Raw genomic sequence first — 23,528 nt, 5'->3', positions numbered from 1 at the left:
AAGGACCCAGAGCAGCTCCCTAAATACTTTAATTCCAATCAGAGGCCGATTAATCTATACAGTGCTACATGGAGCACGCGTGGGCTCTGAGCCTGTGGCTGTCTCAGGCCCAGTCCCCGGGCGCCGACTGTCTTGTGTTCGGGTTAACGTCCATGAAGGAGCTTCAGTCCGTGTCCTCCTCAAAAACAGCAAGTCCCTGTTTCCTCACTGGCACGTATCCCAGGGCATCCACCTCACCTCCGCCTTGGCTGGGCTTCTGGAAGTGAATCTCCAGGGTGTCCCTCATGGACTCCTCGTCCAGAATGTCCGAGATCCCCGACAGGAGCACGGTCTTGGCACAGACGGACGGACGGACCTAGGGGGAGAGAGCAGAGGAGTGACCCCGCAGAGCGCGCTGTCTCCTGCTGGCAGAGCCAGAGGTGTTGGCTGAGCTACGGGGAGAGCAGCCAGGGAAGAAGAGCGTCCGTGGCTGGGGATCTCAACGGATGGAATTAAACGCCACAGAGACATTCCCCCCCCCAGGAGTCAGAGCAGGGTGTGACTCGCCAGGCAAGCTCCAGAGCCTCGCTTAGCTTTGCACAGAGCCTCCTGCAGCTGTCCATCGGGGCAGGGTCCCTGCAGAGCGGCTAGTCTGACCCAGCAGCAGGGAGTGCTGGGAACGCAGAGCAGGGGTTCCCCAGCTGGGCTCCTCCTCACTGTGTCTCAGCCACTCCCCAGCGTTGCCATCTGTATTTCCACAGGGCCTAGGAGCCCAGTCATGGGCCAGGCCCCACTGTGCTCTGCGCTGTGCAGACGCAGAACAAGAGACAGCCCCTGCCCGACAGAGCTCAGTCTGCCTCTGTGCCTCTCGTGCTCTTGGCCATCAACCCTTTCGGCTGGCCGTGTGCCTTCAGCCTCGAGGGAGAGCGAGCGCGGAGCGTGCCGAGGGCGGGGTGGGGCACGCAGGCTTGTGCAAAGTGCATGTAGGGTGGAAAATGGGCACTGGGCTCACGCCCAGGGTGGGGGTGGTCCTAGGGTCAGGAGTGGCGCTGACAGCATGTGCTGGGACTTGTGCAGAGGAGAGGGGTGTCAGGACCAGTGCACACTGTGGGGAGTGGGCATGGTCAGTGTACGCCGGGGCTGGTGGGGGGGGGGGGGGGAGGGGTCTCAGGATCAGTGCACGCTGGGGGGTGCGGTCAGTGCACGCTGGGGCTCACACCTGGCCGGGGGTGGCAGCAGCGCACGCTGGGAACGCACTGGGGCTCGCAACCCCTACCTGAAGGTCTGTGATCTGTCCGCGTATGTAGGGCGTCACTTTGAGCTCGTACGTCTGCTTCCCAATGGGGACTTGGAAGCGTCCTTTCTTCGCTAGCTGCTCCGCCACTGCCGAGGAAGAGAGAAGCCCTGACCTCCTGCTCCCACCCGCAGGCTGAGCCTTTCCACCAGTGCCGGGCGTGCGAAAGTGGCCGCTCAGACACCAATATTGGTGCCTGCACCATCTGCCCAAGGACACCCCAGGAATCCGGTGCCAAGGGCACCTAGCCCAGTGCAGCCTCTGGGAACCTGGAGCCACCCCAGCCTGCTCCCCAGTCCAGCCCTCCTCACGGCTCCCTCTGGCGGACGCACAGAGGGAAGCTCTGTCTGCTGCAGGTAGCTGTCCCCTCCCTGGACTGACAGCTCCAGGGCCCCCCACCCCAGCTCTCAGCGTCTCCCCCACGTACCTCCATTGTGCACAAAGGTCAGCACCACGTGCCCAGAATCACTCAGGAGCTCCCGCTGCTCCACCTCACTGCCCCCATTCTTCTTCTTGCTGAAGAAGATCTCCAGCTTGTCCAGCAGCTGCTCCTCAGAGAGATCCAGGCGCGGGAGGCTGGACAGCAGGATGCACCTGTCACTCAGCTTCATCTCAATCTGCGGGGCAGGTACCAGGCCGTCACGGCTCCAGCCTGGAAAGAGGGGGCCCTGGCTGCCTGGGACATGGCAGGAGGTGGGCACCAGGGAGCTTCATGCCCCAGGCCTCCAATGGGGGGAGCTTTGTGCTGGTACTGAACACAGCCCCGGTTACCTTGAGAACAGGCCACAGCAGGGCACACAGCCCTGCAGGACATGGGGAGGCTTCCCACCCCTGCCGGACACAGCCCATCCCCCCAGCGTGCGAGAGGCTCCCCGCCCCTGCCGGGCACGGCCCATCCCCCCAGCGTGCGAGAGGCTCCCCACCCCTGCCGGGCACGGCCCATCCCCCCAGCGTGCGAGAGGCGGCCGAAGTTCCTCGGGGGAGGCAAAAGCCCCGGGCACTGACGGTGAGCCAAGGATGCTGAGCGGCCCCCGCAAGGGATGCGGCATGCAGACTCCACGGCAGCTGGGCCTCACCTCCAGGGCTGAGGGCAGCAGCAGCTCCACCGGCTCTGCCTGCACTCGCAGTCGGCCCTCACACCCTGTGCTCTCATCCAGCTTCACCTCGTGCCACTTCATCTCTAGGATCCTCTGGGCAACTGCAAACAGGGAGAAACCACTCAGGCCTGGGGAGCGCCAGGCAGGTGGCTCTGGGACGGGATGGGCCAGGGCCGAGCCAGGCAGGGAATCCCCCCACAGGAAGGGCTGGGCCGTGGGGCACGGCCTCCACACAGGAAGGCTCTGCAGGCGGGAGAGAGAGCCTGGCAAAGCGAAGGGCAGCAGGGCTCCAAGCCACAGCAGCACGAAGGGCCCTCAGCGAGGGGAACGCTGGGGCCTCGCGCCCAGGCCAGGCACCTCTGCGGGAGGGACCCCAAGCGGGCACCAGGCTGCTCGTCTGAGCCAGTGTGTGGGGAGCGGGGAGGCCGCCCCAGACTAGGCACTGACCAGAGGCAGGCTGGCCTGCAGCAACAGACCTACCCTCCGGCTCCTCGAAGGTGAGGAGGGCAGAGCCCCCAGGCAGTGCCCACTGGACCCGAGGGGCGACCACCAGTGCGTTCACGTCCTCGGCCTCCGTCACGTGTCCCGTAAACAACATCTTTCTGTCCGGCAGGGAGGGCGGCGCCTGGGGAAAGCACGCCGGGCAGCGTGAGGGAGTGCTGCGCCCAGGGAGGGGTGGGAGGAAACGGCGGGGGCCCATCCCCGCCTGCCCCCACCTGAGATCCTGCAGCTCAGCTCCCCACCGAATCCCACCTCGGGCACCGGCTTTCTAAAGCCTGGAAGGCTGCCACCGGAGCAGCCCGGGCAGGGACCCGGTCGGACCTCCCAAGCGAAGCAGGGTCAGTTTGGGGGTGGGAGCCCTCCAAGGGAACAACCCCCCACAGCACACGGAGGATTCCGGAAGGGTGCTCCCCCGAGCCGCGCTGACCCCAGTGCTGGGGGGCGCCGTGCTGCTGGAGGCATCTTCTCGGCCGAGATGTAAAAGCAAGGTCCTGAGCCCATGTGCTCACCACTTCTCCCGAGAGCCAGACTCCGGCCGGGGGACTCGGCGGATCGGCAGAGCCGCTAGCGGGCTGCTGTTCCCTCCCCTCCGACCAGAATGGGAGTCGAGCGCACTCACGGCAACCAGCCCTGAACTGATCGGCCCCCGCCAGGCCCACGGCCCCTCAGCGACAATCACCAGCGGACGGGCGGGGCCAGCGCGGGACCCTGCTGAGAACTTCCTCACCTTGGCTTGCTTCTCCCAGGCCACTCTCCTCGCCTCCAGATCCTCCAGCTCCTTTTCCAGCCTCTGCTTCTCCTGAAGCAACTTGCCCCTTTCCTCCTTTGCCAGACAAAGCTCCTTCAGGAGGGAGGGAAAAGCCAATCAGAGAGGGGGGCAGGGGAGCTCTGCCAGTGGACCACCCATGATTCCCGCCCTGCGCGCCCCCCACCCAGCTCTGCTACAGCCTGACGCCCACCCGCAGCCCCGGCTCCTCCCGCCCTGCGCGCCCCGCACCCAGCTCTGCTACAGCCTGACACCCACCCGCAGCCCCGGCTCCTCCCGCCCTGCGCGCCCCCCACCCAGCTCTGTTACGGCCTGACGCCCACCCACAGCCCCTGCTCCTCCCGCCCTGCGCGCCCCCCACCCAGCTCTGCTACAGCCTGACGCCCACCCGCAGCCCCTGCTCCTCCCGCCCTGCGCGCCCCCCACCCAGCTCTGCTACGGCCTGACACCCACCCGCAGCCCCCGCTCCTCCCGCCCTGCGCGCCCCCCACCCAGCTCTGCTACGGCCTGACACCCACCCGCAGCCCCGGCTCCTCCGGCCCTGCGCGCCCCCACCCAGCTCTGCTACGGCCTGACGCCCACCCACAGCCCCGGCTCCTCCCGCCCTGCGAGCCCCCCACCCAGCTCTGCTACGGCCTGACACCCACCCGCAGCCCCGGCTCCTCCCGCCCTGCGCGCCCCCCACCCACCTCTGCTACAGCCTGACGCCCACCCGCAGCCCCTGCTCCTCCGGCCCTGCGCGCCCCCCACCCAGCTCTGCTACGGCCTGACGCCCACCCGCAGCCCCGGCTCCTCCCGCCCTGCGCGCCCCCCACCCAGCTCTGCTACAGCCTGACGCCCACCCGCAGCCCCTGCTCCTCCGGCCCTGCGCGCCCCCCACCCAGCTCTGCTACGGCCTGACGCCCACCCGCAGCCCCGGCTCCTCCCGCCCTGCGCGCCCCCCACCCAGCTCTGCTACGGCCTGACGCCCACCCGCAGCCCTGCTCCTCCGGCCCTGCGCGCCCCCCACCCAGCTCTGCTATAGCCTGACACCCACCCGCAGCCCCGGCTCCTCCCGCCCTGCGCGCCCCCCACCCAGCTCTGCTACGGCCTGACACCCACCCGCAGCCCCGGCTCCTCCCGCCCTGCGCGCCCCCCACCCAGCTCTGCTACGGCCTGACACCCACCCGCAGCCCCTGCTCCTCCCGCCCTGCGCGCCCCCCACCCAGCTCTGCTACAGCCTGACGCCCACCCGCAGCCCCTGCTCCTCCGGCCCTGCGCCCCCCACCCAGCTCTGCTACGGCCTGACACCCACCCGCAGCCCTGCTCCTCCCGCCCTGCGCGCCCCGCACCCAGCTCTGCTACAGCCTGACACCCACCCGCAGCCCCTGCTCCTCCCGCCCTGCGCGCCCCCCACCCATCTCTGCTTCAGCCTGACACCCACCCACAGCCCCGGCTCCTCCCGCCCTGCGCGCCCCCCACCCAGCTCTGCTACAGCCTGACACCCACCCACAGCCCCTGCTCCTCCCGCCCTGCGCGCCCCGCACCCAGCTCTGCTACAGCCTGACGCCCACCCGCAGCCCCTGCTCCTCCGGCCCTGCGCGCCCCCCACCCAGCTCTGCTACGGCCTGACGCCCACCCGCAGACCCTGCTCCTCCCGCCCTGCACGCCCCGCACCCAGCTCTGCTACAGCCTGACGCCCACCCGCAGCCCCTGCTCCTCCCGCCCTGCGCGCCCCCCACCCAGCTCTGCTACGGCCTGACACCCACCCGCAGACCCTGCTCCTCCCGCCCTGCGCGCCCCCCACCCAGCTCTGCTACGGCCTGACACCCACCCGCAGCCCCGGCTCCTCCCGCCCTGCGCGCCCCCCACCCAGCTCTGCTACGGCCTGACGCCCACCCGCAGCCCTGCTCCTCCGGCCCTGCGCGCCCCCCACCCAGCTCTGCTACAGCCTGACACCCACCCGCAGCCCCGGCTCCTCCCGCCCTGCGCGCCCCCCACCCAGCTCTGCTATAGCCTGACACCCACCCGCAGCCCCGGCTCCTCCAGCCCTGCGCGCCCCGCACCCAGCTCTGCTACGGCCTGACGCCCACCCGCAGCCCCGGCTCCTCCCGCCCTGCGCGCCCCCCACCCAGCTCTGCTACGGCCTGACGCCCACCCACAGCCCCGGCTCCTCCGGCCCTGCGTGCCCCCTCACCCAGCTCTGCTACGGCCTGACGCCCACCCGCAGCCCCGGCTCCTCCCGCCCTGCGCGCCCCCCACCCATCTCTGCTTCAGCCTGACACCCACCCGCAGCCCCGGCTCCTCCCGCCCTGCGCGCCCCCCACCCATCTCTGCTTCAGCCTGACACCCACCCGCAGCCCCGGCTCCTCCCGCCCTGCGCGCCCCCCACCCAGCTCTGCTACGGCCTGACGCCCACCCGCAGCCCTGCTCCTCCGGCCCTGCGCGCCCCCCACCCAGCTCTGCTACGGCCTGACGCCCACCCGCAGCCCCTGCTCCTCCCGCCCTGCGCGCCCCCCACCCAGCTCTGCTACAGCCTGACGCCCACCCGCAGCCCCGGCTCCTCCCGCCCTGCGCGCCCCCCACCCAGCTCTGCTACGGCCTGACGCCCACCCGCAGCCCCGGCTCCTCCCGCCCTGCGCGCCCCCCACCCAGCTCTGCTACGGCCTGACGCCCACCCGCAGCCCCCGCTCCTCCCGCCCTGCGCGCCCCCCACCCAGCTCTGCTACAGCCTGACACCCACCCGCAGCCCCCGCTCCTCCCGCCCTGCGCGCCCCGCACCCAGCTCTGCTACAGCCTGACACCCACCCACAGCCCCGGCTCCTCCCACCCTGCGCGCCCCCCACCCAGCTCTGCTACGGCCTGACGCCCACCCGCAGCCCCGGCTCCTCCCGCCCTGCGCGCCCCCCACCCAGCTCTGCTACGGCCTGACGCCCACCCACAGCCCCGGCTCCTCCGGCCCTGCGTGCCCCCTCACCCAGCTCTGCTACGGCCTGACGCCCACCCGCAGCCCCGGCTCCTCCCGCCCTGCGCGCCCCCCACCCATCTCTGCTTCAGCCTGACACCCACCCGCAGCCCCGGCTCCTCCCGCCCTGCGCGCCCCCCACCCATCTCTGCTTCAGCCTGACACCCACCCGCAGCCCCGGCTCCTCCCGCCCTGCGCGCCCCCCACCCAGCTCTGCTACGGCCTGACGCCCACCCGCAGCCCTGCTCCTCCGGCCCTGCGCGCCCCCCACCCAGCTCTGCTACGGCCTGACGCCCACCCGCAGCCCCTGCTCCTCCCGCCCTGCGTGCCCCCCACCCAGCTCTGCTACAGCCTGACGCCCACCCGCAGCCCCGGCTCCTCCCGCCCTGCGCGCCCCCCACCCAGCTCTGCTACGGCCTGACGCCCACACCGCAGCCCCGGCTCCTCCCGCCCTGCGCGCCCCCCACCCAGCTCTGCTACGGCCTGACGCCCACCCGCAGCCCCCGCTCCTCCCGCCCTGCGCGCCCCCCACCCAGCTCTGCTACAGCCTGACACCCACCTGCAGCCCCCGCTCCTCCCGCCCTGCGCGCCCCGCACCCAGCTCTGCTACAGCCTGACACCCACCCGCAGCCCCGGCTCCTCCCGCCCTGCGCGCCCCCCACCCAGCTCTGCTACGGCCTGACGCCCACCCGCAGCCCCGGCTCCACCCGCCCTGCGCGCCCCCAACCCAGCTCTGCTACAGCCTGACGCCCACCCGCAGCCCCGGCTCCTCCCGCCCTGCGCGCCCCCCACCCAGCTCTGCTACAGCCTGACACCCACCCGCAGCCCCGGCTCCTCCCGCCCTGCGCGCCCCCCACCCATCTCTGCTTCAGCCTGACACCCACCCGCAGCCCCCGCTCCTCCCGCCCTGCGCGCCCCCCACCCAGCTCTGCTACGGCCTGACGCCCACCCGCAGCCCCGGCTCCTCCCGCCCTGCGCGCCCCCAACCCAGCTCTGCTACGGCCTGACGCCCACCCGCAGCCCCTGCTCCTCCCGCCCTGCGCGCCCCCCACCCAGCTCTGCTGCGGCCTGACACCCACCCGCAGCCCCGGCTCCTCCCGCCCTGCGCGCCCCCCACCCAGCTCTGCTACGGCCTGACGCCCACCCGCAGCCCTGCTCCTCCCGCCCTGCGCGCCCCCCACCCAGCTCTGCTACGGCCTGACACCCACCCACAGCCCCCGCTCCTCCCGCCCTGCGCGCCCCCCACCCAGCTCTGCTACGGCCTGACACCCACCCGCAGCCCCGGCTCCTCCCGCCCTGCGCGCCCCCCACCCAGCTCTGCTACGGCCTGACACCCACCCGCAGCCCTGGCTCCTCCCGCCCTGCGCGCCCCCCACCCAGCTCTGCTACGGCCTGACACCCACCCGCAGCCCTGCTCCTCCCGCCCTGCGCGCCCCCCACCCAGCTCTGCTACAGCCTGACGCCCACCCGCAGCCCTGCTCCTCCCGCCCTGCGCGCCCCCCACCCAGCTCTGCTTCAGCCTGACGCCCACCCGCAGCCCCCGCTCCTCCCGCCCTGCGCGCCCCCCACCCAGCTCTGCTACGGCCTGACACCCACCCGCAGCCCTGCTCCTCCCGCCCTGCGCGCCCCCCACCCAGCTCTGCTACAGCCTGACGCCCACCCGCAGCCCTGCTCCTCCCGCCCTGCGCGCCCCCACCCAGCTCTGCTTCAGCCTGACGCCCACCCGCAGCCCCTGCTCCTCCTGCCCTGCGCGCCCCCCACCCAGCTCTGCTACGGCCTGACACCCACCCGCAGCCCCGGCTCCTCCCACCCTGCGCCCCCCACCCAGCTCTGCTACAGCCTGACGCCCACCCGCAGCCCCGGCTCCTCCCGCCCTGCGCGCCCCCCACCCAGCTCTGCTACAGCCTGACACCCACCCGCAGCCCCGGCTCCTCCCGCCCTGCGCGCCCCCCACCCATCTCTGCTTCAGCCTGACACCCACCCGCAGCCCCCGCTCCTCCCGCCCTGCGCGCCCCCCACCCAGCTCTGCTACGGCCTGACGCCCACCCGCAGCCCCGGCTCCTCCCGCCCTGCGCGCCCCCAACCCAGCTCTGCTACGGCCTGACGCCCACCCGCAGCCCCGGCTCCTCCCGCCCTGCGCGCCCCCCACCCAGCTCTGCTACGGCCTGACGCCCACCCGCAGCCCCGGCTCCTCCCGCCCTGCGCGACCCCCACCCAGCTCTGCTATAGCCTGACACCCACCCGCAGCCCCTGCTCCTCCGGCCCTGCGCGTCCCCGACCCAGCTCTGCTACAGCCTGACGCCCACCCGCAGCCCCGGCTCCTCCCGCCCTGCGCGCCCCCCACCCAGCTCTGCTACAGCCTGACACCCACCCGCAGCCCTGCTCCTCCCGCCCTGCGCGCCCCCCACCCAGCTCTGCTACGGCCTGACGCCCACCCGCAGCCCCGGCTCCTCCCGCCCTGCGCGCCCCCCACCCAGCTCTGCTACGGCCTGACGCCCACCCGCAGCCCCGGCTCCTCCCGCCCTGCGCGCCCCCCACCCAGCTCTGCTACGGCCTGACGCCCACCCGCAGCCCCGGCTCCTCCCGCCCTGCGCGACCCCCACCCAGCTCTGCTATAGCCTGACACCCACCCGCAGCCCCGGCTCCTCCCGCCCTGCGCGCCCCCCACCCAGCTCTGTTACGGCCTGACGCCCACCCGCAGCCCCGGCTCCTCCCGCCCTGCGCGCCCCCCACCCAGCTCTGCTATAGCCTGACACCCACCCGCAGCCCCGGCTCCTCCCGCCCTGCGCGCCCCCCACCCAGCTCTGCTACAGCCTGACACCCACCCGCAGCCCCTGCTCCTCCGGCCCTGCGTGCCCCCCACCCAGCTCTGCTATAGCCTGACGCCCACCCGCAGCCCCGGCTCCTCCCGCCCTGCGCGCCCCCCACCCAGCTCTGCTACAGCCTGACGCCCACCCGCAGCCCCGGCTCCTCCCGCCCTGCGCGCCCCCCACCCAGCTCTGCTACGGCCTGACGCCCACCCGCAGCCCCTGCTCCTCCGGCCCTGCGCCCCCCCACCCAGCTCTGCTACAGCCTGACACCCACCCGCAGCGCTGCTCCTCCCGCCCTGCGCGCCCCCCACCCAGCTCTGCTACAGCTTGACACCCACCCACAGCCCCGGCTCCTCCCGCCCTGCGCGTCCCCGACCCAGCTCTGCTACAGCCTGACACTCACCCGCAGCCCCGGCTCCTCCCGCCCTGCGCGCCCCCCACCCAGCTCTGCTACGGCCTGACGCCCACCCGCAGCCCCCGCTCCTCCCGCCCTGCGCGCCCCCCACCCAGCTCTGCTACGGCCTGACACCCACCCGCAGCCCTGCTCCTCCCGCCCTGCGCGCCCCGCACCCAGCTCTGCTACGGCCTGACGCCCACCCGCAGCCCCGCTCCTCCCGCCCTGCGCGCCCCCCACCCAGCTCTGCTACGGCCTGACACCCACCCGCAGCCCCGGCTCCTCCCGCCCTGCGCGCCCCCCACCCAGCTCTGCTATAGCCTGACACCCACCCGCAGCGCTGCTCCTCCCGCCCTGCGCGCCCCCCACCCAGCTCTGCTACAGCCTGACACCCACCCGCAGCCCCTGCTCCTCCCGCCCTGCGCGCCCCCCACCCAGCTCTGCTACAGCCTGACACCCACCCACAGCCCCTGCTCCTCCGGCCCTGCGCGCCCCCCACCCAGCTCTGCTACGGCCTGACACCCACCCGCAGCCCCGGCTCCTCCCGCCCTGCGCGCCCCCCACCCAGCTCTGCTACAGCCTGACACCCACCCGCAGCCCCTGCTCCTCCGGCCCTGCGCGCCCCCCACCCAGCTCTGCTACGGCCTGACACCCACCCGCAGCCCCGGCTCCTCCCGCCCTGCGCGCCCCCCACCCAGCTCTGCTACGGCCTGACGCCCACCCGCAGCCCTGCTCCTCCCGCCCTGCGCGCCCCCCACCCAGCTCTGCTTCAGCCTGACGCCCACCCGCAGCCCCGGCTCCTCCTGCCCTGCGCGCCCCCCACCCAGCTCTGCTACAGCCTGACGCCCACCCGCAGCCCCCGCTCCTCCCGCCCTGCACATCCCTCACCCAGCTCTGCTACGGCCTGACGCCCACCCGCAGCCCTGCTCCTCCCGCCCTGCGCCCCCCCCACCCAGCTCTGCTACGGCCTGACGCCCACCCGCAGCCCCTGCTCCTCCCGCCCTGCGCGCCCCCCACCCAGCTCTGCTACAGCCTGACGCCCACCCGCAGCCCTGCTCCTCCCGCCCTGCGCGCCCCCCACCCAGCTCTGCTATAGCCTGACACCCACCCGCAGCCCCCGCTCCTCCCGCCCTGCGCGCCCCCCACCCAGCTCTGCTATAGCCTGACACCCACCCGCAGCGCTGCTCCTCCCGCCCTGCGCGCCCCCCACCCAGCTCTGCTACAGCCTGACGCCCACCCACAGCCCCTGCTCCTCCCACCCTGCGCCCCCCACCCAGCTCTGTTACAGCCTGACGCCCACCCGCAGCCCCGGCTCCTCCCGCCCTGCGCGCCCCCCACCCAGCTCTGCTACGGCCTGACGCCCACCCGCAGCCCCTGCTCCTCCGGCCCTGCGCGCCCCCCACCCAGCTCTGCTACAGCCTGACACCCACCCGCAGCCCCGGCTCCTCCGGCCCTGCGCGCCCCCCACCCAGCTCTGCTACAGCCTGACACCCACCCGCAGCCCCTGCTCCTCCGGCCCTGCGCGCCCCCCACCCAGCTCTGCTACAGCCTGACACCCACCCACAGCCCCCGCTCCTCCCGCCCTGCGCGCCCCCCACCCAGCTCTGCTACGGCCTGACGCCCACCCGCAGCCCCTGCTCCTCCCGCCCTGCGCGCCCCCCACCCAGCTCTGCTACGGCCTGACGCCCACCCGCAGCCCCTGCTCCTCCCGCCCTGCACGTCCCTCACCCAGCTCTGCTACAGCCTGACACCCACCCGCAGCCCTGCTCCTCCCGCCCTGCGCCCCCCCACCCAGCTCTGCTATAGCCTGACACCCACCCGCAGCCCCGGCTCCTCCCGCCCTGCGCGCCCCCCACCCAGCTCTGCTACAGCCTGACGCCCACCCGCAGCCCTGCTCCTCCGGCCCTGCGCGCCCCCCACCCAGCTCTGCTACGGCCTGACGCCCACCCGCAGCCCCGGCTCCTCCCGCCCTGCGCGCCCCCCACCCAGCTCTGTTACGGCCTGACGCCCACCCGCAGCCCCGGCTCCTCCCGCCCTGCGCGACCCCCACCCAGCTCTGCTACGGCCTGACGCCCACCCGCAGCCCCGGCTCCTCCCGCCCTGCGCGCCCCCCACCCAGCTCTGCTACGGCCTGACGCCCACCCACAGCCCCGGCTCCTCCCACCCTGCGCCCCCCCCACCCAGCTCTGCTACGGCCTGACGCCCACCCGCAGCCCCGGCTCCTCCCGCCCTGCACATCCCTCACCCAGCTCTGCTACAGCCTGACGCCCACCCGCAGCCCCTGCTCCTCCCGCCCTGTGCCCCCCCCACCCAGCTCTGCTACGGCCTGACGCCCACCCGCAGCCCCTGCTCCTCCCGCCCTGCACGTCCCTCACCCAGCTCTGCTACAGCCTGACACCCACCCGCAGCCCTGCTCCTCCCGCCCTGCGCCCCCCAACCCAGCTCTGCTATAGCCTGACACCCACCCGCAGCCCCGGCTCCTCCCGCCCTGCGCGCCCCCCACCCAGCTCTGCTACAGCCTGACGCCCACCCGCAGCCCTTGCTCCTCCCGCCCTGCGCGCCCCCCACCCAGCTCTGCTACAGCCTGACACCCACCCACAGCCCCGGCTCCTCCCGCCCTGCGCGCCCCCCACCCAGCTCTGCTACAGCCTGACGCCCACCCGCAGCCCCGGCTCCTCCCGCCCTGCGCGCCCCCCACCCAGCTCTGTTACAGCCTGACACCCACCCGCAGCCCCGGCTCCTCCCGCCCTGCGCGCCCCCCACCCAGCTCTGCTACGGCCTGACACCCACCCGCAGCCCTGCTCCTCCCGCCCTGCGCCCCCCACCCAGCTCTGCTACAGCCTGACGCCCACCCGCAGCCCCTGCTCCTCCCGCCCTGCGCGCCCCCCACCCAGCTCTGCTACAGCCTGACACCCACCCGCAGCCCTGCTCCTCCCGCCCTGCGCGACCCCCACCCAGCTCTGCTACAGCCTGACACCCACCCGCAGCCCCGGCTCCTCCCGCCCTGCGCGCCCCCACCCAGCTCTGCTACAGCCTGACGCCCACCCGCAGCCCCGGCTCCTCCCGCCCTGCGCGCCCCCCACCCAGCTCTGTTACGGCCTGACGCCCACCCGCAGCCCCGGCTCCTCCCGCCCTGCGCGCCCCCCACCCAGCTCTGCTACGGCCTGACGCCCACCCACAGCCCCGGCTCCTCCCACCCTGCGCCCCCCCCACCCAGCTCTGCTACGGCCTGACACCCACCCGCAGCCCTGCTCCTCCCGCCCTGCGCGCCCCCCACCCAGCTCTGCTACAGCCTGACGCCCACCTGCAGCCCCGGCTCCTCCCGCCCTGCGCCCCCCCACCCAGCTCTGCTACGGCCTGACGCCCACCCGCAGCCCCTGCTCCTCCCGCCCTGCGCGCCCCCCACCCAGCTCTGCTACGGCCTGACGCCCACCTGCAGCCCCGGCTCCTCCCGCCCTGCGCCCCCCCACCCAGCTCTGCTACGGCCTGACGCCCACCCGCAGCCCCTGCTCCTCCCGCCCTGCGCGCCCCCCACCCAGCTCTGCTACGGCCTGACGCCCACCCGCAGCCCCTGCTCCTCCCGCCCTGCGCGCCCCCCACCCAGCTCTGCTACGGCCTGACGCCCACCCGCAGCCCCGGCTCCTCCCGCCCTGCGCGTCCCCGACCCAGCTCTGCTACGGCCTGACGCCCACCCGCAGCCCCGGCTCCACCCGCCCTGCGCGCCCCCCACCCAGCTCTGCTACGGCCTGACGCCCACCCGCAGCCCTGCTCCTCCCGCCCTGCGCGCCCCCCACCCAGCTCTGCTACGGCCTGACGCCCACCCGCAGCCCCTGCTCCTCCCGCCCTGCGCGCCCCCCACCCAGCTCTGCTACAGCCTGACACCCACCCGCAGCCCTGCTCCTCCCGCCCTGCGCGCCCCCCACCCAGCTCTGCTACGGCCTGACGCCCACCCGCAGCCCCTGCTCCTCCGGGACTTCGCTGAGCAGAGGTGGCCAGTTGTGCCAGACTGTGCTGTGGTTCTGAGATATATTCACTAGACTCTGACTAACTGCATCACGGGAGGGTGGGGTGCAAAGGGCCTATTCCTAGAAACCAGCCTGGTAGGAGGGCTCCAGCTCCCTGCTCAGAGACTTCTCTCTCTCTAGTTTCCCACGGAGGAGTTCGGCTTCTTTCTGGAATACTCGTGTCTTGTCCTCAGCGGCTTCCTTCGCTGTCCCCAGCTCTCGCCGGTCTTGTTCCAGCACCTGACAGCGCTCCTGGGAGAGGCACCGAAGGGAACATCAGGCTCCCGTGGGCTGCTCTGCAGAGGCTGCACCGTCCCCATGGCCACTTCCACCCCACAGAATGCCAGTCTGTCCCGTGCGGGTGAGCAATGGGGCATAGCTGCTCCCCAGGCACTATCAGCCCAGAATCGTCTGGGGCTGGGCCTCTATTAACCGCGCACTGCGGAGGGAGCTGCAGCTGGTAGGCACATTCTGAGCCCCTGCCCCATCCCGCCAACGGCTCACGTGGAAAGCAGCTGCTCAACCTACAGTGCCTGGCCAGAGACCCACCTTGTACTTCTCAATCTCCTGCTGCAGGCATTTGGGTGTCATCACGAGGGCGCTGTTCCCCAGTTTGAACTCTTCGGGCAGATGGACAAAGGACTCCTAAAAGCCAAGAGAGGTCAGTGACCCTGGGGCCCACACACGGAAGCACGGGGCAGCCTGTGCCATGGGCCATGCCAGTCACCGTCTGCACGTGAGCTCTCTGGCTCCACCAGCACAGGGGTCAGACTTCAATGTGGGTGGAGCCAGAGGGGTGGGGGTGGAGCCAGAATCTGCGTGGGGGTGGGGAAGGAACTTTCCTGCTGGACTCAGGCTGTTCCTTTCCCCTGGGTGGTCTCCCGCTCCCCGCGCTCAGGGCTCGTCTACACTCAAAGCGCAACAGCTGGACTGCTGCAGCAGTTCAGCAAAGACGCTGCCCACGCGGACGGGAGGGGTAAGGCACCTCGGCGAGGCGGCCGGTTGATGGGAACGCACTGTCTGCACCAGGAGTTAGGTCGGGTGAGCTGCGTCACTCAGGGTGCTGGATTTTTCACACCCCTTAGTGGCGGGGTTATACTACCCTAATTTCCTAGTGAAGACCAGGCCTCAAACAACCAACCTCCTGGCGCCCCCCAGGAAATGTTACTCTCAGGTTAATTTCCACTTTGGCTTTCAAAAACCCAGGGCAGGGACTGACTCGCCTGGTGCCCAGTTACCTCTTCGGAATCTGTCATCGTGTCACTCACACCTGGGGAGAGAAAGCACCAAAGTGTCAGAATCTGGCACCAAAATCAAGCTCCCCGCCCCTAGCGTTGGCTCTACAGTGATACAAGCTTGTCACCAGGGGAGACCCTGGGCCTTCCTGACTCGCCAATCACTGCAGCATGGAGCGTTTCTCCAGGTTCAGGGGGGTGACAGATGAGAGCTCACCCCATGTTCACCGCAGGTCACTCTGGTCTGAGTAAGATTGTGCCCCCCCCTTCAGGTGCCCAGAAACCGCAGGGAGCGACAGGAGACACAGTCTAAAGGGAGGGTTGGCTCCCAAATGTCCAGCCGGGACCAGTTCTGGGGTGGGGGGAAATGGGCCCTGCTCCAGTGGGGCTGGCCTGGTCCCTAGGACTGCAACACCCCAGTGCACTGTGTGTGACGAAGTGGGACTGTTCTTAATGTTTCCTCTGAATAGTGTGGGGGTGCCTCAGTTTCCCCTATGCAGTTCTTAACTATCTAGGGGGTGGGATAAGGGTGTATGATCACTGCAGAGCCCTAGAGGGCAGGTGTGTGCAGGGGTCTGGACACAGAGAACGGCCGACACCCTGTTTCCTGGCCACTGATGGCCTGGGCCCTTCCCCCCTGCAAGGTGAGAGCTGAAGGGTTGGAGAACAAAGGAATCAGGTGACCTCCTGGCCCGGGAAAGGGACAAAGCCCAGAGGAGGAGGGGCTGGAGAGGTTTTTCAGTTTGGGGCTGGCTGGGACATGGAGTGAAGGGCAGACAGGGTTGTCTGGCTCACTGCCCCCAAAATGGACCCGGCTGAGGGGTCCTGTTCTCTGCACCTGCAAGCTCTGTTTTAGACAATGTTCCTGTCGTCTAATAAAACTTCTGTTTTCCTGGCTGGCTGAGAGTCCCGTCTGACTGCGGAGTTGGGGGGCAGGACCCTCTGGCTTCCCCAGGACCCCGCCTGGGCGGACTCGCTGTGGGAAGCGCACGGAGGGGCAGAGGAGGCTGAAGGCTCCGAGGTCAGACCCAGGAAGGTGGAGCCGGGGGAGCTGTGTGTCCTGCAGACAGGCTGCTCCCAGAGAGGAGACTTCCCCACAGTCCTGCCTGGCTTCCTGGGGAGCAGTCCCAGAGCATGGCCCGGGGACCCCGGGACAGGGGGAATCCCTGGAACGGAGCCAATGGCGCAGACACAAAGGGGCTCCCCCAGTCACTCCAGACAGGGACTTGGGGAGGCAGCGCCCCTGGGCTGGAAACAATGAGGGAGGGGGCACAGCGCCTCCAACGAGTGGGGAGAACACTGGGAGACCCTGTGAAAAAGGGGTGCACTGTACAACCCCCTCACAGCCGGGGCTGGGCCTAGGACAAGGAGCAGACCCGCTAACCCCCTAGGGGACCCAGGGCAGGAACCCCCCCCAGCACCCCGGGGGGCTCAGCGCAGGGCGCACCCCCCACGCGGAACCCGCAGCCCCTCTCACCGCTCCAGCCTCCTGCAGCGGCGCTGCCTGCCTGACTCCGGCCCCTCTTTCACTTTCGTTTCCCGGCCGCCCCGCCCCGCCCCGCCCCGCCCCGCGGCAGAGCCCGGGCGGCCGCAGCCCGGCGCCTTGCCCAGGGCAGGGACCGCGCCAGGGCCACCCTGTAAGTTCATCTCGGTCTTGCGGGGAGACGCTGCCTGCAGCCAGGAGCAGGCAGGCTCTGCTGCACGGTGCCCTTCAGCCGACAGCAGCCGTGTGCCGGCCCTTCCTGGCCAGCCAGGAGCGCCCTGATGGTCACGCTTACACCTTGAGGGGTGGGACCCTTTAAAGGAACTAGGACAAAGCAAAGCTTTGCGGTTCAGGCAACGAAGAGAATTTCTCTCCCTGAAACGATCCCCCCTTCATAGCAGTGGGGTCCTGGCAAGGGCCAATATCCCCGTCTAACCTCACGCAGTGGAGAGTGGCCCTGAGTCCCTGTGGGGGGGAGACCAGAGGCTTATTTGTCTCTGTTGAGTTCCTGGTCGTCAGATAAGTCATCCACCAGGTGCTCATGAAACCTTTTTGATGGAACAATTTTTGCACAATAAACCCTCTAAATTACCTCTACCCACTGCTGAGCTCACACCACCTTCATTTAGCTTCTGCTCCCAAAAGGTCAATGATGCAGTTGGAGACTATTGGAATCAAAGTTGCCACTTGCCAGATAAAGACCAATCCTTAGCAAATGCAGTTGGAAAAAAATGGTTTCAGAGTAACAGCCGTGTTAGTCTGTATTTGCAAAAAGAAAAGGAGTACTTGTGGCATCTTAGAGACTAACCAGCATCCGATGAAGTGAGCTGTAGCTCACGAAAGCTTATGCTCAAATAAATTGGTTAGTCTCTAAGGTGCCACAAGTACTCCTTTTCTTTTTGGAAAAAAATGACACCCCACCCCCCACTGAACATATCACTCCCATTTCTTAGGCAAAGAACCAAAGCCAGCTGGAATAGCAGGATCCCGAATCATTTCCCTCCCCATGAGTGACCTTAAATTCATGTTCAGCGCATTTTAGACTACCCAGCCTCCATTGCTGGAAAGGTGGAGCAGCTTTGTCATCTGCTCACAACACTGTGTGGGGAAGGCATCAGATACAGAGAGAACTCTTAGGGCAGTTCTCCAAAGCCATCTCGGTTAGTATTTAATTCCATTTAACGCTCCATGAATCCCTTCCTGGCTGGCTTGGACTGTAATTACCCCTGCAAGTCATCTAATCGAAGCACAGAGCCCGTGATGTTTACACTGCAAAGCCAGATGCTTCGCACCAGGGAACACTTTACAGGGCAACAAAATGTTTTTTAATAAACATTTATTGATGCAGCCATGTTACAAGTTTAGAATCGCAGCTTCTGGAAGAACCACTTATTCTTGCCAGTCTTGTATCTGAAAGAGAGCACAATCCACACATTAGGGAACGCTTGGCACCAGTGTCCCGAACGAGCCTCGGCCCACGCTTCAGGCCCACTGAAGCGCACATCTGCCCAGCCTGAGTGGGGCTCTGGAGCAGCCACCACCTCCCTCCCCCAATCCTTTGCAGAGGAAACTTACATGGGACTCTTCACCCTCATCTGCTTGGGTTAAACCCACTAGTGAGAATTTGCTCCTGTGGGCACTGCAGCCTGGCCACACAGGTCCCACAGCAGAGAGCCCAGTCCGTCATCGTGGCTGGAGAGCAGTGAGTTCAGCTCCTCGTGAAGAGGGAGCCACCTCACTGCTATGCAGTGACCCCTTTGGCCACACCAGAAGCACTACAGGAGGCTGGGACGAGCCTGCTAATAGGCGTGACAGGCCTTTGGAAGGAGGAAAGCAAAGCAAAAATGCCACTCCCCACACCAAATCCTGGGCCAGTGCCTCACCTGGAGGGGAATAACCCCAGAATGTAAAACAGCATCTGCCTGGACAGAACTAGCCTCTCTGGTTGTTTGGTTAAGTACAGCATGGAGATGTGTGCCCCAAATCAAGTTAAATGAGGCCTACAATTTCCTCTTTAACCCTGTATAGTCAGCAAGACGACAGGGGACAAGGGCAGCAACTCTTGGCAGTTGCAGGACTGACAATTCCCACTAGGTATTTCACAACTCCAAAGTTAGCAAGACATCTGCACAGCCCCAAGCCAGAGGTCAGCCAGAGCAGATACAGCAGTGTAATCCTGCAGCTAACAAAGGAGCCAAGGCAGTGAGGATGGCTATAGAAGCCACTACACCCTCTGCAGGCAAGTCCCAAGAAAGGATGATTGCTTCTTGTTGCAGGGGACGCTAGTCACAATTCCTTCCTTTGAAGGGGAGGTTCTGAAAGAGGCCACTGAGAAGGCAAATCAGCCAGCCTGAAGCACTGATTGCAGCCGGGACACACTGGAGTCATGTACATAGGAAAGGGAATTCAGTGACATGCGCCTAACAGGTAACTAAGGAACACAATGTCAGGAGGCCACACCAACAAAGTTAGGAAACAGCTCCTTTAAGGTCCTGCCTGCTCCTACTCCTCCCCTTCCTCCCCCACCACCGGGCAAGGTTGCTCCCTGCACTATGGTCACAGGTGCTCGTGCAAGTGCAGTATGAAATCTGGTTAACGCAACACACTGCTTTGCAAGAATCCGGCCCCCACCGCTAGAATGCAGCCTCCTTGGGGTAAAGAGGGCACACTGAAGGACAGGAAGTGAAAAACTAGACGCATCCAGCTGAAAAGGTAGAATTTTAGGTGAAGGAGGGAAGTAGGTAAATATTAACTTAGGATGAGGCCTGGTGTTAATTTACAGTTAATGCGAAGGATCTTAACATCCTCAAGCAGCCAGACCCCCAGTTACTGTCACTGCAGGGCCAGCACAGCCCCATTCAGGAGCATGCTGGGACATCAGTGCTATATGAACCCGGTGTTGCTTGGGTCTCCCAGCCAACAGCTGTCAGGATGGACACACTTCACTTGAGAACCAGAACAAGCCGGGGCACTGGGTTGCAGGTTTCAATGACTCAGAAACTGAAGCATAAACAGATTCCTACAGTTCAATAAAGAAGTGAAAATGTAACAAGCAGCTGGGGGAGGGAGAAACAAGTTTCCAACTCACCTTTCCTCAAATTTCACCTTGGCTTCGCGCCTTGCCTTGCGTTTTAGTGCAGGGTCCCTGAACACATCTTTATTGACAACGGTTTTGTCCAGAGGAATATCAACAGAATACCTGAGAGAGAGGGAACAGCAGGCTTTGAAACATCCCGAAGATGTGCTACACCCATATGCCAGGATGCGAGATAGCTAGCCTGAGCCTGGCTAGACAGTGCACCTCTCCTGCCAGCCCACAGAATGATGGCAGTTAAAACATACCTAAGAGACAGAATCAGGCCAGCACCCCTGACGACCCAGGAATCCTCAAGCACTCTGAGCCAGTAGACAGTGTGAGAGGTGCCAAGCAGCCTTGTTTTGCCCTCACTGTGCACTCAGAAGCACACAACACTAACAGAACCGGGGAAGGGAAGGCCAGTGACAGTATCATAAAATGCTCTGGTTCCGCTACAGTCCCCAAATACCCAGCTCTTTCTATTGCACTGTCCATAAGTAGATCTCAAAGTCCCTTACCAAGAAGATCCGTATCGTAATTACAAATCCTCTTCAGAGCTTACAAGAGGAAGGCTGTCTCCAGCCAAAGAAAAAAAAGGAAAGGTCTAAATAATGGCCAATGCCACAAGAGATGCATTTGGGGACAACAGAATTTGTTCACCGACCTCTCCCACAGTATGCACCCGACGAAGTGAGCTGTAGCTCACGAAAGCTTATGCTCAAATAAATTGGTTAGTCTCTAAGGTGCCACAAGTCCTCCTTTTCTGTCCCACAGTGAGAGTGTCAGCCTGAATCGAGATGATAAATGAATGGGGAAGATCATGAAGGTCTCACCCCAACTTTTGAATCCTCCAAGATAATTAGCACTGGCCACCCAAATCAGCATCCTGCAAATCTATTCACTGAGCTGCATAAGAACATAACTGAGGAAATCTCAGAGAAGCAGATTTCTTGGCTTTACCATAGAGAAAAGCTGCTTTTGCCATGTGGAAGGAAACGAAAAGGAGTTTACTAGTTCTATCAGCAGCACTTCAGGGAGCCCCGAGCCTGCTCACCTGGTGGGCATTAGATGGTTGTAGTTATAAACCTTCACAAAAGATTTGATCTTGGACCTCTTCGCTATCTTCTTTTTGCCCATTGCAGCAGTTACCTTCCGTGGGTACCTATCAATACCAGCCACCAGGGCGTGGCTATACGGTCGGTCCGAGGTACCATCATCAATGTTCTGAAACACACAGGAGACCTATTAGCAATGCACAGACACCTGGATTCTGGGAGGTTACCATAGAGTCTTCTACCTTTTGAACAGAAAAAACTGCTATAGCTTAACGAGTTTAAGGCTTTGGAGAGAAAGCCAAATGGCAGGTTGCAGAGAACCCAAAAGAAAATCCTCAGCTATGTGAACAGATCTAAAGTCCGCATGCCACAAAAAGCAGCTCTAAGGGAAGTCCCCAGAACGCTCACGCTGTATTCCATGGAATTTTTAGAGGCTTCTCTTCTGCAGGTGTGCAACCCCCATGAATAACAACAGGATATACGCAACAACCTCAAACTATCTAGCTCTAGGAGTTAACATTTCTAGGCATCTCCGTTCTCAGCCCGACAAGCAGCATATGGATGACAGGTTTCCAGATGCTCCTAGGTAACACAGAGAAAGCAGATGTCTAATTACGTTATGTGCTTATCCAGCCCTTGTCACTATAAAATCTGAGCGCCCCACAATCTTTAATGTATTTATCCTCACAATCCCCCCGTGAGGTGGCAGTACTATTATACCCATTTACAGGTGAGAAACTGAGGCACAGAGGTTATCCCTGCACAGCTCCTGGGAGGCTGGATCCCAGCACAGGTAGACAGATCCATGCTATCTCTGCTCAAGCGAGTGTGCTGAAGGTAACAGTGTGGACACAGCTGCAGCCAGACGTACCCAGAGGGATTAAGTGACTTGTCCAGGGTCCAAAAGCAAGTTTGCGACACAGCAGCAAATTGGCCCTGGGACTCCCAATCCTAGATTAGTACCTGACCATTAGACAATCCGTCACATCCTGGCGCACCATGAATGTCGGCGCGCTGGCCTCTCTGTGACCCACTCAGCAAACGTTAACCAACCCTCACTGAACACACACACAGCGACTAAGGCATACAGAGGTTGATTTAAACCCCATAAAACCACAAAGGGATGAAGTGACAACTAAGATCAGAACCCATAAATCCCCAGCCGTGTTCAGAACAGGCCTCTCGCGAGAATGGTACAGAGAACTATGGAGACTGGGGAGAGCCTTTGGCTCTTTAAATATGCCCCACGTTTACATGCCAAAGGGCTGGGGAGCAAATCATTCATGAACCCCCAGACCTGCAGGTGGGGCCGCCCCTTACATAGCCCAGGCCAAGCCCTGGCCCGCCCTCTGCTTTTCAACAGCACCCAGAAAGGTCCGGGCGTTAGGCCACCGCTGCCGGAGACCCCCCCCTGGTACTCGGAGCTTTGGGCCGCGGGCAAGGCCTGATCTCAGCGGGTGACTTACCTTCACGATGACAGCTTTACGCCCCGAGTAGCGCCCAGCCAGGACGAGCACCACCTTCCCGGGCTTCATGAACTTCCCCATCTCTGCCAGGAGAGAACGCACGTCAGGGGCCGCCCAGGCCCGGGCCCCGCCCGCCCGGGGGCGCCCCCCCAGAAACCCGGCCCCGCCCGGGGGCGCCCCCCCAGAAACCCGGCCCCGCCCGCCCGGGGGCGCCCCCCCAGAAACCCGGCCCCGCCCGCCCGGGGGCGCCCCCCCAGAAACCCGGCCCCGCCCGCCCGGGGGCGCCCCCCCCAGGCCCCGGCCCCCCCCGCCCGGGGGCGGCGCCCCGGGAACCTGCCCCGCGGGGTCCCGAGCCCGCTGCCCGCAGGAACACCCCCGGCTCCAGCCCCGCCCGGCCCCAGGCCCCGGCCCCCCCGCCCGGGGCGCCCCGGGAACCTGCCCCGCGGGGTCCCGAGCCCGCTGGAACACCCCCGGCTCCAGCCCCGCCCAGCCCCAGGGCCCGGCCCCGCCGCGGACCCGCCCGGCCCCGCGCGCCCCCAGCCGGGCCCCGCCGCCCCGCGGATGGCGGCCGATGGCGGCCCCGCCGCCCGGGGCTCACCGAGGCTGCGGCTCCGATGGCGCCCAGACCGGAAAAGGAAAGAGCCGCCGCGGCGCCGACCTTTCACCCCGAGCTTCCGGTCACCCGACTTCCGCTTCCGCCCGAGCCGCGCCGCGGCCCCGCCCCCTGCAGCCGTGTGGGGCCTGGCCCGGGGGAGCGGCGGCTCCGCGCTCGTCCGGGCTCCAGGGGCGGGGCCCGTGCGCGGTGCAGCTGATACAGCGCCGAGCACGGCCGGGCTCCCTGGCTGGGGGGGGGGGCGCAGCACCGCAACCCCCTCCCCGTGCACATTTCAGCGCGTTTAAAGGGGCGGCGGGGGCTACAGCTGCCCCCACCCCTTGGCCGCGGGTCGGGCCTTCCACTTTAACGCCCTCGACAAGATGATTTTATCTCCCCCCTGCAGTCATGTAAACCGCCCCCCCCCACTATCGGGACCTAAACCAGCGACCCCGACCGACCCCCCTGCCTCTCCCAGCCCCTCACCCCCACAAAATGGAGAAGTAGCATCTTCCCCCCTCCACGTTTTTTCCCATGGGGCAGCTAAGGTATTACTCCAGAGAGGCGTGCAAACTTTAAAGTGGACAATCCTTTCCACTCCAGCCCTCAAGGCCAAGGTAGCCTCTTCCTCGCCCCACCCCTGAGCCCCTGGGGAAGGGGTGCACTTGACCATCCAGAAGTTTTGGGGTGTTTTTTCCTATTAAGACATCAGCTGCCCCTGGTGGTGCCCAGTTGTGTCCTTACTGACCCCAGTTTTTTAGTTACCAATGTTCTGTTCCTAAATAATGGTGCAGCATACAAGCTCTAAAGGTAATAGCTGTAGGTATGAACC

At 66.6% G+C, this 23,528-nt stretch overlaps 2 protein-coding genes across 3 annotated transcripts; both read right to left on the bottom strand.

Annotated features, from left to right (window-relative positions):
• Window positions 1-11: 11 nt before the first annotated feature.
• IFI35 (interferon induced protein 35) lies at window positions 12-16,566 on the bottom strand. Of its 2 annotated transcripts, none has more exons than XM_077806480.1 (10): window positions 16,502-16,566; window positions 15,028-15,059; window positions 14,339-14,434; window positions 13,883-14,041; window positions 3,599-3,712; window positions 2,851-2,995; window positions 2,350-2,471; window positions 1,701-1,890; window positions 1,256-1,362; window positions 12-355 (listed from the first exon to the last, which is right to left on the bottom strand). In XM_077806480.1, the coding sequence occupies exons 2-10, from the start codon at window positions 15,043-15,045 to the stop codon at window positions 164-166; spliced, it is 1,143 nt and encodes a 380-aa protein (XP_077662606.1). In that variant the 5' UTR covers window positions 15,046-15,059; window positions 16,502-16,566; the 3' UTR covers window positions 12-163. The 2 variants fall into 2 exon arrangements, with proteins under 2 accessions (XP_077662606.1, XP_077662605.1); XM_077806479.1 differs by having other exon boundaries at window positions 15,013-15,059; window positions 16,502-16,554.
• Window positions 16,567-17,826: 1,260 nt separating this feature from the next.
• Window positions 17,827-22,786, bottom strand: RPL27 (ribosomal protein L27). The gene is made up of 5 exons (XM_077806456.1): window positions 22,703-22,786; window positions 22,105-22,187; window positions 20,638-20,807; window positions 19,596-19,706; window positions 17,827-17,917 (listed from the first exon to the last, which is right to left on the bottom strand). The coding sequence occupies exons 2-5, from the start codon at window positions 22,183-22,185 to the stop codon at window positions 17,869-17,871; spliced, it is 411 nt and encodes a 136-aa protein (XP_077662582.1). The 5' UTR covers window positions 22,186-22,187; window positions 22,703-22,786; the 3' UTR covers window positions 17,827-17,868.
• Window positions 22,787-23,528: the final 742 nt, after the last annotated feature.

This window comes from Eretmochelys imbricata, chromosome 27, assembly GCF_965152235.1.
Source record: "Eretmochelys imbricata isolate rEreImb1 chromosome 27, rEreImb1.hap1, whole genome shotgun sequence".
NCBI lineage: Eukaryota > Metazoa > Chordata > Testudines > Cheloniidae > Eretmochelys > Eretmochelys imbricata.
This window is presented reverse-complemented; position numbering and strand designations above follow the sequence as displayed.

Coding starts and splice junctions, on each gene's coding strand:
- IFI35 (XM_077806479.1), bottom strand. CDS start 15,045: ATGACAGATTCCGAAGAGGTAACTGGGCACCAG. Junction 2,472..2,850: donor CACCTTCGAGGAGCCGGAGG/GTAGGTCTGTTG, acceptor CCCTGTTTGCAG/TTGCCCAGAGGATCCTAGAG. Junction 356..1,255: donor GACAGATCACAGACCTTCAG/GTAGGGGTTGCG, acceptor CTCTCCCCCTAG/GTCCGTCCGTCCGTCTGTGC.
- RPL27 (XM_077806456.1), bottom strand. CDS start 22,185: ATGGGGAAGTTCATGAAGCCCGGGAAGGTGGTGCTCGTCCTGGCTGGG. Junction 20,808..22,104: donor GTAAAGCTGTCATCGTGAAG/GTAAGTCACCCG, acceptor TGTGTGTTTCAG/AACATTGATGATGGTACCTC. Junction 17,918..19,595: donor AAGGTGAAATTTGAGGAAAG/GTGAGTTGGAAA, acceptor GCTCTCTTTCAG/ATACAAGACTGGCAAGAATA.